The sequence below is a fragment of the Rhea americana genome, unplaced genomic scaffold (assembly GCF_003343005.1).
Source record: "Rhea americana isolate MKP2758 unplaced genomic scaffold, rheAme1 scaffold_17, whole genome shotgun sequence".
In the NCBI taxonomy this organism is placed as follows: Eukaryota; Metazoa; Chordata; class Aves; order Rheiformes; family Rheidae; genus Rhea; species Rhea americana.
Window position 1 is genome coordinate 7844700 of NW_028185816.1, and position 14043 is coordinate 7858742.

Sequence of the window (14043 nt, forward strand, 5' to 3'; positions counted from 1 at the left end):
ACAGAGGCAAATGTTCTTCAAATACCAGCAGCACACATTGTTAACAGTGCAAATATAAACTACAAAATGTTAGACTAATCTAGTCAGCCAGAATAAAATGATAGCCAATGTGGAAATGGTTGAAATCTGCCACCAATGGCCTTATGGCTAAGAATTAAAAAAACAAGAACAAAAAAAAAAAAAAAACAAAAAAAAAAAAAAAACCAAAAAAACTAAAAATCCTATGGTGTGGTTATTTTTTCTTCCCTCCCCCTTTTGCCTGGCGTGTAGGCATGGGCAATGAGGCCCTCTCAGTTATGGCTCTCTGCAGCCGGCCACTGCGACAAGGCAGAGTGGCCTGTGGTGGTTCTCGAGAGTCACTTGTCCCTTCACCTCCTGGTAAGCACACAGTGGAGGCTGCCACTGCGTCCTCACCAGTCCATGTTGAGGCACAGGTTAACTCAACATGGGGGGTGGCTCTTTGGGAGATTCGTGTCTCAAGGACCTGTGTCCTTGGCTGTTTGAGGAAAGCTAAAATCTCTGACAGGTAGTTATGGATGGCTCTTGTGGAGGTAGCCACAATGCCTAGCTGCAGCTCCATACGGCCCATGGACTGCGACATGAGACCCATGGACTGTGCATGCTCCCTCTTGATATTTTCCAGCAGCTGCACAATCCTACTGTTGGTTTCCATCAACAGCTTCTCTCCCTCTGTTAGCTGGGGCTGCCCTCTCCAACCCCGATCCCTAGTGACAGGCTCAACACCGCGGTTCTCTTCATTCATTTCATCATTTCCCTCCTCCTCCTCAGGAGAGTCACTTTCAAACTGAGGAGTCCTACTGAGTGACTGATCCCCAGGAGACTGTATGTCCATGGTACACTCCGGAGTCCGCGCTGGTGTTTGAAATCCCTCAAAATCTTCCCCAACGTTGCTGTGTGTTTCAGACGAGGACAATGGCCACTGCCAGCTCTCTGTGGTCCTGGCCGGCGAGTCTTCATCAGAGGCAGGCACCGAGGATTCCTGTTCTTCTGCCGGCGTGGATGGTGAGCTCCCTCTGTGACGGCCAGCTTGCCCCGAGGATCCAGGAACCTCCCCATCTTGTTCCCCAGTGACATCTGGCAATCAAATAGAGGAGCAACAACCACTGTATCTGAGGCCAGGTAGATGGAGGTATCTACATGCATTGGACAACACATAGAAAGAAGCCAGTTGGGAAGCCAGAGTGTATGTGTTTGGGCAAACAGAAGGTGGACTAAAGTTTAGTGACTGAATTGGGCACGTGGCAGTTGAAGTTATTAACCGGTCTTTTTTATAAAAATGCACACTGTCCTGTACCCATAACACACACAGCCATGCTGCATCCCAAGGCAGGAACTACCAATTCACCTCATTGTGACTGTGACAGGAAATGTCAGTGAACCTATCAAGAAGCTCACCTATGCACTGCAGTGGTGTCAGTCAGACATCCCTGGGACGAGCTCAGGGCCAAGTGTCCAGTGGAGCTTCCTGTGGTGCCAGATGTGCTCCACCACTGGCCTGAGTGGCAGCCCTTTGTTGTTCTGCAGCTCTGCTGGCTATCTTCTCTTTTGTCCGACGTCTCATGTCACCCCCACCCCCAGTGTTTTCTCTCCCAAATCACTGCTGCAGAGCAATGGTGGCTGTCCACAGCACTCATCCTGTGAGCAATGCCCTTCCCAACACTGGCACAATTTTTCTTGTTGTTCTCTCCAAACTAGTAATGCTTTCTGAGGGCATTGCTCACCAGGATATCATGGCTTCTGAAAATACACTTCGTTTTGCCCTTCCCTGGCTACCTCTTCCCTTGCCTGAGGGCATATAGTGGAAATGTGGGTGCAAGTGCTTCCCTGTGACAGCTTAGTGTGCAAAGAGGCATGTTATTAATGAGGAGGATATTACATATGTGCTTACTCTAAATCCTCCCCTATATAAAATGCACTCCCAAAGGCTGGAAATGGCTAAGCTTTTTGCACCCACAGCAATCATCGGCTCATACTGGAGCATGATTTGCCCAGCACCATGCTTGATTACATGAATCAGTGGCCGTAACGCTCACCCTTTCCAGACTTGAATTAAAAAAATGAGTCCGCCTTGTTTTTCGGGGGGACAATTTGGTCATCAGAAATTAATCTGGGGTGGTCCAGCTAAAATGTGCAATACTGTAGCCTGCATTGCTAACTCTCAGGCAAGGGATACATGAGAGAGGTGCTGTTGTCAGTGAGACTATTATCTGAACAACAGTTGACTGTCACTACCTGGCTGTCTGTGTTATTTGTGCTATAGTGTTCTGAATGCCAGGTCAGTAACATAGCTACTCTCTGGCACCCCAGTCTTGAAAAATGTTGTTTTTAAGGATTAATTTCTGCTCTTTGAAAATACTTATATGCTGCTCCTAAGAACTGTATTTGAACTACTGAGCTTATATCTGGAAGGTACTGCTGAGTTTAGGCAAAAATGATACTTTTTCTAGTTTTATTTATGAATCAGAGGGTTTTTTTTTTTGATTTTATATATTAGTTTAAAGCTGCTTCTGATAGACCCAAAGATCCCTCTTCCTATGTATTAGTCCTTGTCTACCCTAATTCTAATATGGCACTTGTTATTTCTATACCTAAGTGCCTCCAATATTACACTGCTCTGAAAGGGATTCTCTCTCGTTTAATTATGATTTTTTTAATGCTAAAATCATGGATACTACTTGTGCATTTAGCATGTTCACTACTTCAAAGTATTCACATTCAAAGTATTCACATTCTGTCTGTGTCTAGCCGGACTGTCCAGTTGCATGTTTTATGGAAAGTGAGGATGAGATTGTATTTGTAAAAAGGCATGAGTTCCTTATGAAAATGAATTTTAGGGACAAACTGTCATGCAATCATTGGCTCTTCCACTCCATGGAGATTTGAAAGGGACTGTATATCAACCTAACTGCAATAACTGCTTCTTCCTTGCAATTCTTCCTCCCTTTGCCTTTTGAATACAGCCATAGCTGCAATCCTTCATTAACAAATCTCTCTTAGCAACTATTGTGTAGGATCATGAAATTAAGTTTCAGCATTTCCCTATCTGAGTACACATGAAAAAAAATCCCCCAAAACAGGGGACCTATTTTTACCACACATAGCAAACACACATTTCAGTTAAATTCTATGGAATCAGAGAAGGATAAGGGCTTATATATATTCATTCTGGTAGAGCCACTGGTCATACAAAAAGTCTTTGTAATTCTTTTGACATGTCATCAGAAAATTCTCTGTATTTGAAAACTCCATTTTCCTGACAAATGTTCAAAACAGAGCTCATCTAGCAATGGTAAGTAATAGAACCAAACTAAATTAAAAGTCAAAAACTGAAACAAAACAAAATGAAAAACTCCAGACCCCGCATTAATTTATGAATATTTCTGTAAATAGTATCACTGAGTTTAGTTTGTTGAGATTCAGGGGCATCATATCACTTTTGTTATTTGTGCTTGTTTACACACTTGCCAGAGGCTTGTGGAAGTATGTTGCTCTGAAAAAAATGTAATAAATTTTTGCAGAAATTCTTCATTCTCTAAGCAAATTTATCATTTGCCAAGCTCCTAATCAATATTTTCAGCCCTGATCAAAGAGCTGAAAGAACAGCATCTGGCACATGTGACCAATGACACAAATGACAAATAGTCTTAGCAAACAGTCTGTGAAAACCAATGGGCAGAAAGTTAATTGTGGAAACTACTGGCGAATACTTATGAATAATGAATACATTCACAGGTATTGGGATAGGTTTGTTAACTCGTCTACTAATGAAAAGGAGGTATATTCATTAACTGGTATTATTCATAATGAAATGCTCAACAATTCTAGTAACTCTGGCTTATGGAAACTTTTTGAAGCATTGACATGGGCATGGGAAAAGCAAGGGTGCACTACAGGTATGGCCTTACACGAGCTTTCATTCGCTGCAGAGCAATCATGGGAACTCTGCCTCAAGGTCAATGGCTGACACCACAGTGATGATGTGTCAGTCTCTGCCCAATAAATCCATTCCTTGATGACCAAAAGTCGCCCTAAATTCAGACCACATCTTGTTTAGATGATGGCACCAGCTGCTAGGTTGGTGCTGTGGAAAAGGTGTGCCAGTTACAGTAGGGGCACTGGAAAACTTGGTTTGGTAAGAAACTATTTTCATCAGCCAGAGAACAGATGAGCTGATTTGCAAGGCCACTCTGGCAGCTGCAAACAGCAGCATTAAAGCTAGCTGAAACAGTTATATGAACTAGCTGTTTTTAACCTCATTTCTGCGGCAAAGGGGCGACTTCTTAAAAAAAAAAAAAAAAAAAGAAGAAGAAAAGGCATTAAGAATGCCAAGCCAAAATTGGCTGTAGACCAAGCTATATATCAACACAGTTGATTTTAGTTGGTTGTTAACTGGCTTTAAAAACTCTCTTTTTAAACCAAGTTTTAAATACAGTGGGTACAAAGAAGCACAGCTAGCTTCCTTCGGTGTGAAGCAAAGGGAAGAGGTCAGATTCTCTCATCTTTCTAGTTGTTTCCACCTTATACACCATTCCTACATGCAGCAGCTTGCTCACAGCGATATATACAACCTGCATGCAAAATAGGTCACTTGTGTCTTTTTATATATACCCTTATATTTATACCTAATGACATCAGCCAACAAACTCTGGCGGTCTCCAAAGTCATGACTTCGTGTTCCTGACCTCATGTCCCTTGCTCTGACAGGGCATGATTCCCAAATGCTCCCCAAATGACCAAATAAGTGAACCAGAAGGGAGCATGCATATGGGCTAAGGGAAACAAACATCTGGAAGTCAGTGACCCACTTCACTGAGTACTATGCAGCTATTTTCAAAAGTCCGATGGGACTCGCAGGTCTCTAAAGACTGCGTTCTCATTTACCTCGCTCTATTACACTTTTTTTTTTTTTTTTTTAAAAAAGTGAGATCTGTTAGTGAAGTGGTCGATGTGACAGCTATCCTCCTTTCTTTCCTGTTGTCAGACAAGTCCTCTGTTTCTGCAGCAAAGGCTGTAGCTGGCTGCCTGTATGGGTGTTTGTGTTGGGCTGACACAGAGCTTTGCCGGATGTGGCAGATCAGTGTTGGAATTTCTTCTGGCGACCACAGCAGAACTGTTGTGTCTTTTGTGCCCGTGTGGGGGATTTGTGGTTTGCCCACTGCTGTCCTGAAGACTGTGACTGGAAGCCAGGATTATGCCACGTTCATGAATATGTACATCATTTTGGAGCACTGCTATGCCGTGCTGTCTCCTCATACCGTGACATTCATTATCACATCTCTTTGGCAACAGTCCTTCAAGTTTGTCATCGGCCATGCTTAGGAGTCTATAAATTATTGACAGCGCTTTACCCAGAGAACTGAACGGTCAATTCAGCCATAGGGATAGAGGACCAAGACAGAGGCCAAGAACAGAGCACAGGCTACAGGGGGCTTTGGGTAGAGACAAACTTTAGAGACATCAGAGGTATTTCTTTAACTTTTGTTCACTGAAGAACATTCGAGACTTATGCCTGTGTTGTGCCTTACCTGCCACTTGGACTGGCAGTTGATCCCTCCCCTGAGATGTGCTGCTCTTTAAGAATCCCTCCTTTTGAAATCCCACCATTTCTGTTTCACCTCTGCTACTGGATCGTTGCCTTTTCCATTATCTTTCCTTTTCAGATTGCCCACCAGTGGAGCTGGACTTGAGGGGTGGGGTACCGTCTTCCTGCTGACAGGTAGGTGGAGATGTTCCTTGGCCACAACAAATGGGCCAGGAGCTCAACAACAGCGGTACCACAGTTGGGGAGCTTCCTGGGACCTGCCTCTGCTGCTCTGGACCTGGGCCTCTGCCTGTATCTGCATCATGCCTCCTGTGGTGGGTGCATTTTTCAAACTGCTTAGGTACCAAGGTGATAGATGCCTTGTAAATACCTAAGATAGATACAGACAGAAACTGTACCAGGCACAATCAGTTATGCAAAACTTAATACAATGCCAATTGCACCTATATGCTGTAGTATCACCCACCTTGTCTAGCATCTGCAGTCAATCACAGTCAAATATTTGCACATGCATTTTTCCTTTTGAAAAGTGATGGGAACACAGTACATTCATTCTTCCTTGCTGCCAAAAGGTCTAGGAGCTTAGCCCTCAATGTTAGCTGCTGCACATGCTTTGTTCCATTGCCTGCCCTAGCGTGACGTTTGCAAGTTTAGTTTAAGTTCTTTCATTTGCTGATATAATTTGTGTTTGTCAATAATCTGCAAAAATCATTTATATAAGCAATACTAAAATTACCAGGGTAGTATCTATGTGTGATTATGCATAGAGATTTACTAAAACTACATAAAAATATGACTTTGATGCTGCTTCTGTCTCAAGATTTTTTTTTTGTAATTTTATGTATAAGTGGATTGTTTTAGCACAAAGATTAGAAGCTAATTTGAGCATAATTGATATCGATCTTTACAAATTTGCATGAGTGAATGAAGGTAACCATCTAACAGAAGTAGGTGGTAGGAAGTAAGTAGGAAGACTTACTTCCATTGTACTCCTTTGGGATCTTTGTCCAGCTTCCCATACAGAGGCAAAAGACCTTGTCCTGCTTAGTTTGTGAAAGAATGGCTGGGAAGCAACTTGATAATATACCTCAGGGCAAAAGTCTCCGTGCATGAGGAACTATTTTAAAGGACAATTCGAGCAAATGCTATGTATGGGAATCTAGATGAAGTTTTCAAAATTCTAGAAGAGCACTGAGAGGGGTAGTAGCAAGAAGAACTAACTGACTTCAAAAGAAAGCTTGATCGGACTACAGAAGATGGTGTTGCTTGTGATAAAAGCAATTCAACTCGACAAATAGATCTCTAATATCTTGAGGAAAAGCAGGTGACTCCTATTTGTATATCATTGTTTTACCTGCTGAAGACTAATGCTTTTGTTAGCTAGTCAAACATGAATAGACATATAAAAATTAATCAAAGATCAAAAGTAGGTAAGGTATAACTACATCTAATACTGCTAGTAATTTAAAAACAAAACTTAGCTAAAGCATTGTTTCAGACTAAGAATTTTAAAGGTTAAGATTTAAATTCATATTTGTTGTTTATGATCATATTTAGAGGTAAGAAACAAAAAGCTGAGCCTACAATAATATCATGTAATGTTATAGTTAAAAAAATACATAGAAATGGAATGATTCTGAGTTTTCATTTACAAGATTAGGCTAATCTTCACAAATCTGCCACCACATCTTAATCTGGAATTAACTTGTTCCAGCCCAACCCCAAATAAGCAGTTTGCAGGACTGTGTTTAAATCACAGTGCCAAAATCATATATTTACCATCCTGTAAACAACAGGCAGAGATTATTACTTTAGCAGTTAGCATAAGGAGGAAATAACAAAAGTGCTTTCCAATACAGTAAAAGCAGAAGCCATTTGAAAAACCTTCCGTTCATAAAAATATAGTAAAAATACGAGTGTATATCTGGGACATTGTAAGCTATACAAAGTGCACTAAAATCAAAAAAAAAAAAAAAAAGGAAAAATATATAAAATAAATCAGTAAAACATAAAAGCTGTTTAGTGACAAATTAAGCATTTAACATCTAATATCTATAAATATCATTACATGATTTATATGAATGATCTGTATGTATTCACAATAAGGAAGAATCAAAACTTTCTCATAGGAAAGTCTTATTTGTGTTTCTAGGGTTGAAAATATCTTCACATCAGTACATATAAGTCACATTTACATATCATAATCACACCATCAAAAGATAATTTTAAGGAAGGTAGAAAACTGGCATGTTCAAATTCTTGCTACAGATGCAATTTTCAAGTACCAGCTCTTTAACAGTATGTTCAATTACGAAATAATTATACAGGTATTTAAAATGCACCTGCAATCCTGAAGCCTTACAATTCAGCCTACCTTGAAAGAGGAATGGTCATTGTTTAACACTGGTTTCTGTTTAAGAACAAAAACAAAGCAGAGAATATAGTCAATACCCACTCCTATCCTGCAAGCCAGGTGGAATTTAAGTGGCAGTTTGATGTTCTGTTTAAGAGACAGCATTTGAAAATTGGGTCTAGTCACAAAAGCAACACAATTAACCAAAACAAACCAAAAAGAAGAGGGGAATGACCTAGAACACTTGCAACCGTCTCTGTTCTGACACTTACTCTCACACTTCACACCGAGGGGAAAAAACAAGCAAACTATGATGAATTATCTAAAAACATTTATTTTTAATTATGTAAGAAGTTAATTAACATGGATATATGAACATCTGAAGGGGAAAAAAAGCGAAATAGCAGCAAAGGGAGTTTTGAGATGAGGGAGATAACACCTTCATCTCCCTGGCTCCTGAAAAAGAGAGAGAACACATTAAAAGTGTTGAAAAGTCTTCCATTGACCTAATTGTACCATGTTGGGGAAAACATGCAATTTTTACTGTTCCTCAAGCATTCATGATTTTGAATATGTTGTTTGATATTCAATTAATAATATCTGAGTATAACCAGTGACACTCACATATGCCAACGTATTTCGCTCATCTGGCTCCAAATGCTACAAAACCACGTTTCCCTTAACACTTACAATTCCTTTTCCAACTTCTTTTATACTATTGTCTTGTTTGGCTGTTGTAGAAAGGCCTTTGAAAACCTTTTCAATTACTGTCCTGTAGTAAAGAAAAACAAGTATCATGAAAGGGCACTTCATATTTGAGAATAATCTGCTAAACTTGGAATAATACTAGAGTAAATGAGAATACCCACACAGAGCCTCAGCTGACTTCTGCTCAGTGCTTTCTGAATGTCAGAGCTGCCCTCCTTGAGCAATATAAACTTGACTTTGAAAAAGTGTTCAATACTGAGAGTTACCTGCTAATTTAAGAATCTATGCCCAAAGTTGCTAAAAATAAGCCCATCTCCAGCTAGGTGCCAACTTTTTTCAGTGGAAAACAGGATTAGCATTTTTCTCCTTGAAAAAAGGAGCTTTTAATACTTCTCTGTTTGAATGTATTTTAAAAATGTGGTCTAAAACCTATACCTTCTTACACTGGTGAGAGCTGCCCACAGTTTGACTGTAAGTCATAAAACCTGTACCTTGCTACATCAATACAAAAATGGGGCCCAAATTTTGTCATAATCAAAATTCCTCCCAGAGTCACTGCTTCATGTTGTGAAAATGACAACTTGATGACAACCTTTATCTTATTACTACATTGCTATCTCATTAGAATTTCAAATATGTAATGCAAATCAATTACTTACAAGGACACCTTTCAAGAATTCTTCATTAAGCCTGATGCCTTTTGCTCTCATCTTCTAAAATACAGTGTCTGGTGAAGATCAGAAAACCTTCTTCCTACATACAAGCACTGCTGGTACCGGAAACTATCAAAGGAGTCGAAGTTGTGTATGCTGTAAGAGTTGCCTTGACGGTACTTCCACTGTTTCCTGCAGACAAATCTCCATCATCAACTCCAGCATATTGAAATACAAAAATGATTTTTGAACCCAGCCGTCTCTGTGAGTGGTTTCTTCAAATATAACATTAACACTTTAAGCTAAACCACTGTTTGGCATTCATTTATATGTATTTGCTCTGCAATTTCATTGTTTCAGATGCCATTAGGCACTGCCACCTTTGAAACAATGGACAACAGAAATGGGATGAAGTGTGAATGCTTATTGGAGACAGAGCTAATAATATTTCTTCTGAATGCCATCAACTGATATTTTTCTTTTAAACTGCTGCTAAAACTTGATGCCAGGTAACAATATTCTATGATGTCGATGATTTCACAGTTACTCCGCATCTGAGAGGTGGTACTAGCATCCAGACTATTCAAAGGAGGGGAAAATCCTACATCTATATTTGATAGATACTTTTGCCCACATCAAAACCCGAAGATAAGTATCAACACAAATACAGGGATTATTTTACTTTGAGTATTTAAAACAAACAAAAAAATCCCACAGCTCAGAACCGATATTTCTCTTCTTAAAAGATCTTAATAAAATTTTTACCTTACTTTTTAAGTTAAGCACTTTGTCCACTTAGGCTTTTCATACTTGTCCACAGTATTAACCCAGCACTGATTTGTCCAGATTCACTGAAAATCCCAAATTACTCAATAAATCAAGTCCACTTCCTGGCAGTAAAAGCTTGGGAGTATGAACCTTTTGAGTCCTGTATCTAGACATTTACAGATCTTAGTTTATGGATCTCCTCCTTAAGAAATCATATCATTATAAAGTTATCCATCCACACAAAATTATCCATAAACAAGTTAAAATAAAAACTGAAAGAAAAACTCTTCAAACACAAGATTTTCACAAGCCACACAAGCTTTCTATGATCAGAGTTAAAATTATTATTTTAAAATATTAATTTTGAAACTCTAATGATAGCTATTTTCTACAGTGGTGATGAAAATTATGACTGAAACAAATGCATCAGGAGTTTCATGCATTTTAATGTCTTATTTTTAGAGTATTTTCAAATCTTTATTTTAATTTGCTGCATGAATATTTTGATTATTCTTCAGTATTAACGGGATAACTACACATTACCTAGTATTATATTGTAGGTGCTCTCTCAAAAAAAATTGCTACAACAACTAATGGTTAGTTTATGTGCCGCAAGTCACAGAAGGAAAAAAAAAAAAAAAAGGAAAAGAAAAGAAAAGAAGGCCTTTTCCTCCAATCCCAACACCCCACAAAAGCCAGAAATTAGTTTTACTATTAAAAAGCATCCCCTCCAAACATGCATTTTGAAGTTGGGTGCTCTCCCTCTGATACAGAAAAAGTCAGTGGCATAGATGAAGTATAGTCTATATTTTAGTAATTTCTGCTATGAAACTACAGTAAAACCATAACGCTGCCTAGTTCATATTGCTGTGAACTTTTTGTGACTAAAGATTTTACTGCTTGTCTGTACTATTTAGGCACAAATATGATGTTAAATCTTATATCCTAAAGAGAAAAATGCTGCCTTATGCTCTTCCCTTCTGCTATCCCCCCAGCCAAGAAGAACCTGCACACCAAAAGACAACCAACAAAACCAGTCAAACAAAACCACAAAACCCGTATTTTCCTCATAATGCCTCTCTCGCCTATAACCCAGAAAACTCTTCTTGGCTAACAGAAAACTCTACAATAACAATGCAAACATTTTTGATATGCTGCCCAAACATATTTTTCAGAAGAATACAAGAAGCAATGGGGTTTACTCTATCATAGTCTCCAAACGGAGAGAAAATATCACTAGCAGGAACCTCTAGTCAGGAAAGAAGGTCAGGAAAGAAGAGAAAAATAAAGAGGAGAAAATAACTAATCAGTCTGGTTTTGCACTAGAACGATGCAACCAAAGACTTCACTGCAGAGAGAAGCCACTGCCTACAACTTCCTTTCCTTTCAGCGACACTCGACTTCCACGAGCAGGACGTGAACTGTCCTGCTGGCTCTCACCCAGGGCCCAGCGGGGTTTGGGGCTTGTCCTTGGGCTAGATGCCATGAAAACAGGTACAGCGACACAGGCCCTGCTCAAGAGAGCTCACAATCTAAGAAAGCAAAATGACATACAAGAGTACGGAAAAAATACAGCTAAACACAAATAAAATTTGTATACATATATATATACAGTTACACTTATAAAAACTACCAGAACAGTATAACTATTTCTACCTGCCCCTCCACCTAGCCATCGCTACTTAGATGATAACTTTATAGGGACCACGGTGAAGGTGGGTCTTAAGGAGAGATTTCAAGGAGAAGGTAGCGGCCTTATGAATCAGTCCAGGGAGGGCTTTCCATGCATACGGGACAGTGTGGAAGATGTTATACCGAAAACTTAAAATTGTGCAGAGCAGCATTTCTCCAGGGCAAAAATTCAAGGTGTTGTGTGCAAGATCCCTACTTCTGAGACAGAGACAGTGTGGTTATGTGAGGAACATCTGGCCATTAAACAGACAAGCGAGTCACTAATGTAGGACTACACTGAGGCTATGTTACTTGCCACATAGTCTCCGTGGCCACCAGTTAGCACAGTAACTGCGAGGAGATGGTATGGAAGGATTTTCGAAAGAGTTGGATACAAGGAAGGAAAAAAAAGGTAAGATGAAGGAAGGGAGACAAAAGGAAGAAATGGGGGGAATATTTTTGAATGTAGTCTTCTGCTTTAGTTCTTAGTGTGTTTGCAATTGATTAACTAAATAACTAAAAAACATATACAATAACTAATGTACATTTGACACCATAAAATAAACTGGACCATATGTCAACATTTACAATTATGTTATTATCCTTCACTATGGAAAGGTGAGAAACAGGTTAAACAAGAGACAAAATGCTTCCCCTTACCCTTCTTCTTCCGTACTGAAGCTTGGAAATAGAAAGGGAATGAACTGTGAATCAATTCTGAAGGTAATTTTTAATGCTAAATCCTTGTCTGTTATTTTGAACATAAACATTTTTCTTCTGTCTCTAAGAAGTCAGTCTCTCCCTGCTAACCTGTACTGTGCATGTATCTATCCACCACTGAAGATAAACAGCTTGGCATAAGCCCAGGCTTTATACCTTGACTATAGGAAATCGCTCCACTGTAGAGATGACTTACACAATTTCTAAATTCTTTAAAAAATGTAGTAATTTGGGCAACTTATTGATGCTAGGGCACTGAAATGGATAATGATGGTAGGGCAATTTCATGCCTTTGCAGATCAAAATGGAAAGGGACTGTTAACACATTATCTGCCATATTTTGTGTTAACTCATTTGAAAGAGAATGACTAGGATGGTCTGATATAGCACTTAATATTATGGAGAATAGAGCAGCTGAAAGTATGTGAATAAAACCACAAATACAGTTCAGAGCCAGGCCAAAAGAAGTGACTGGAAAGACTGCAAGATGCATATTTTTTTAAAAAAATTAGTATTATTTAGCTCATCTAGGAGAAATGAAAAAAATAAGAAAATAATAATTTTCTCTAAGAGAAAATGTATAGGGAATTTCTATTTATCTTCTTCTTATACTACATAACAAGGGACACTCAATAAAATTAAAAATATCACATTTAGAACCAATAAAAAGGAAATACATTTGTACACAGCACATGATTAGTCTGTGGTATTCTTTGCCACGAGACATTATTGAGACTATGAATTTCTTCAATTCCGAAAAGATTACACATATATCAATGAGAACATCCACAGTGTTCATCTAAAAACACCTCCTATTTATTTTATAYATACATTTTATGAAACAAATGCATATTAATTAAATAAAATAGTTTAACAGATAGAAAAAAAGTGTGGCTGTTCTCATAGTTTATACAGATGTCCAATATATACACATATACATATATAGATATATAAATTGTATGTATATATATATGCACACACACACAATCTGTGTTTTGTGTCAGAAGACAACTTTTAACTTGTGCTAGTGAGAAAATTTTCTCTTTGGGAGCTTGTTCAATTGATGTGCAATTTAAGAATTACTGTTTCTTCTCATACTAGACTCTTTACATGACAAATATTAAAACAGGTAGACTACCGATGTTATTTATAATAGTAGTCGTATYGTTTGCTAGGGTGGCAAATGTTCAGCATATCATGGAACTGGCATTTACAGGCCTGTTTAGGAAAAGGAAAAAATTTTGCCATGCTCTAGTATTACTACAGCTTTATTAGAGGACATATACTTCTGGAGCAGGCTTTTGGTACTCAAGCACTAGTCTTCAGCACAGTAAAGTCTTGCCATCGTACCATTTGCCCCATCTGGATAAAGATAAGGAGCAGGAACATGCTTAAGGACTCAAGGACATCCCATGGCTGCTAGTCACAAGAGCGGCAATGGTTCCTGGGAGCTGGCGAGAACAAGGAGCAGACCAGGTACTATGCTGTGAACGAGGGGGAGAGTAAACCAAGCTACGACGCTCTTCATTGCAGAGGTAGCTTTACTATTATTAAGCTATTTTTCCCTAGAAAAGAGTGTTGCTCCTCTCTCCTTTAAGAATGGTATC

At 38.9% G+C, this 14043-nt stretch overlaps 2 protein-coding genes across 2 annotated transcripts in view; both read right to left on the reverse strand.

Annotated features, from left to right (window-relative positions):
- Positions 1-14043, reverse strand: part of SHANK2 (SH3 and multiple ankyrin repeat domains 2) — a 297654-nt gene that overhangs the window by 20958 nt on the left and 262653 nt on the right. The gene's annotated exons all lie outside the window — the stretch shown is intronic.
- Positions 172-5720, reverse strand: LOC146598162 (uncharacterized). Its single transcript, XM_085300933.1, has 2 exons — positions 5547-5720; positions 172-1095 (listed from the first exon to the last, which is right to left on the reverse strand). Exons 1-2 carry the CDS (start codon positions 5623-5625, stop codon positions 233-235), a joined length of 942 nt encoding a protein of 313 aa, XP_085157059.1. The 5' UTR covers positions 5626-5720; the 3' UTR covers positions 172-232.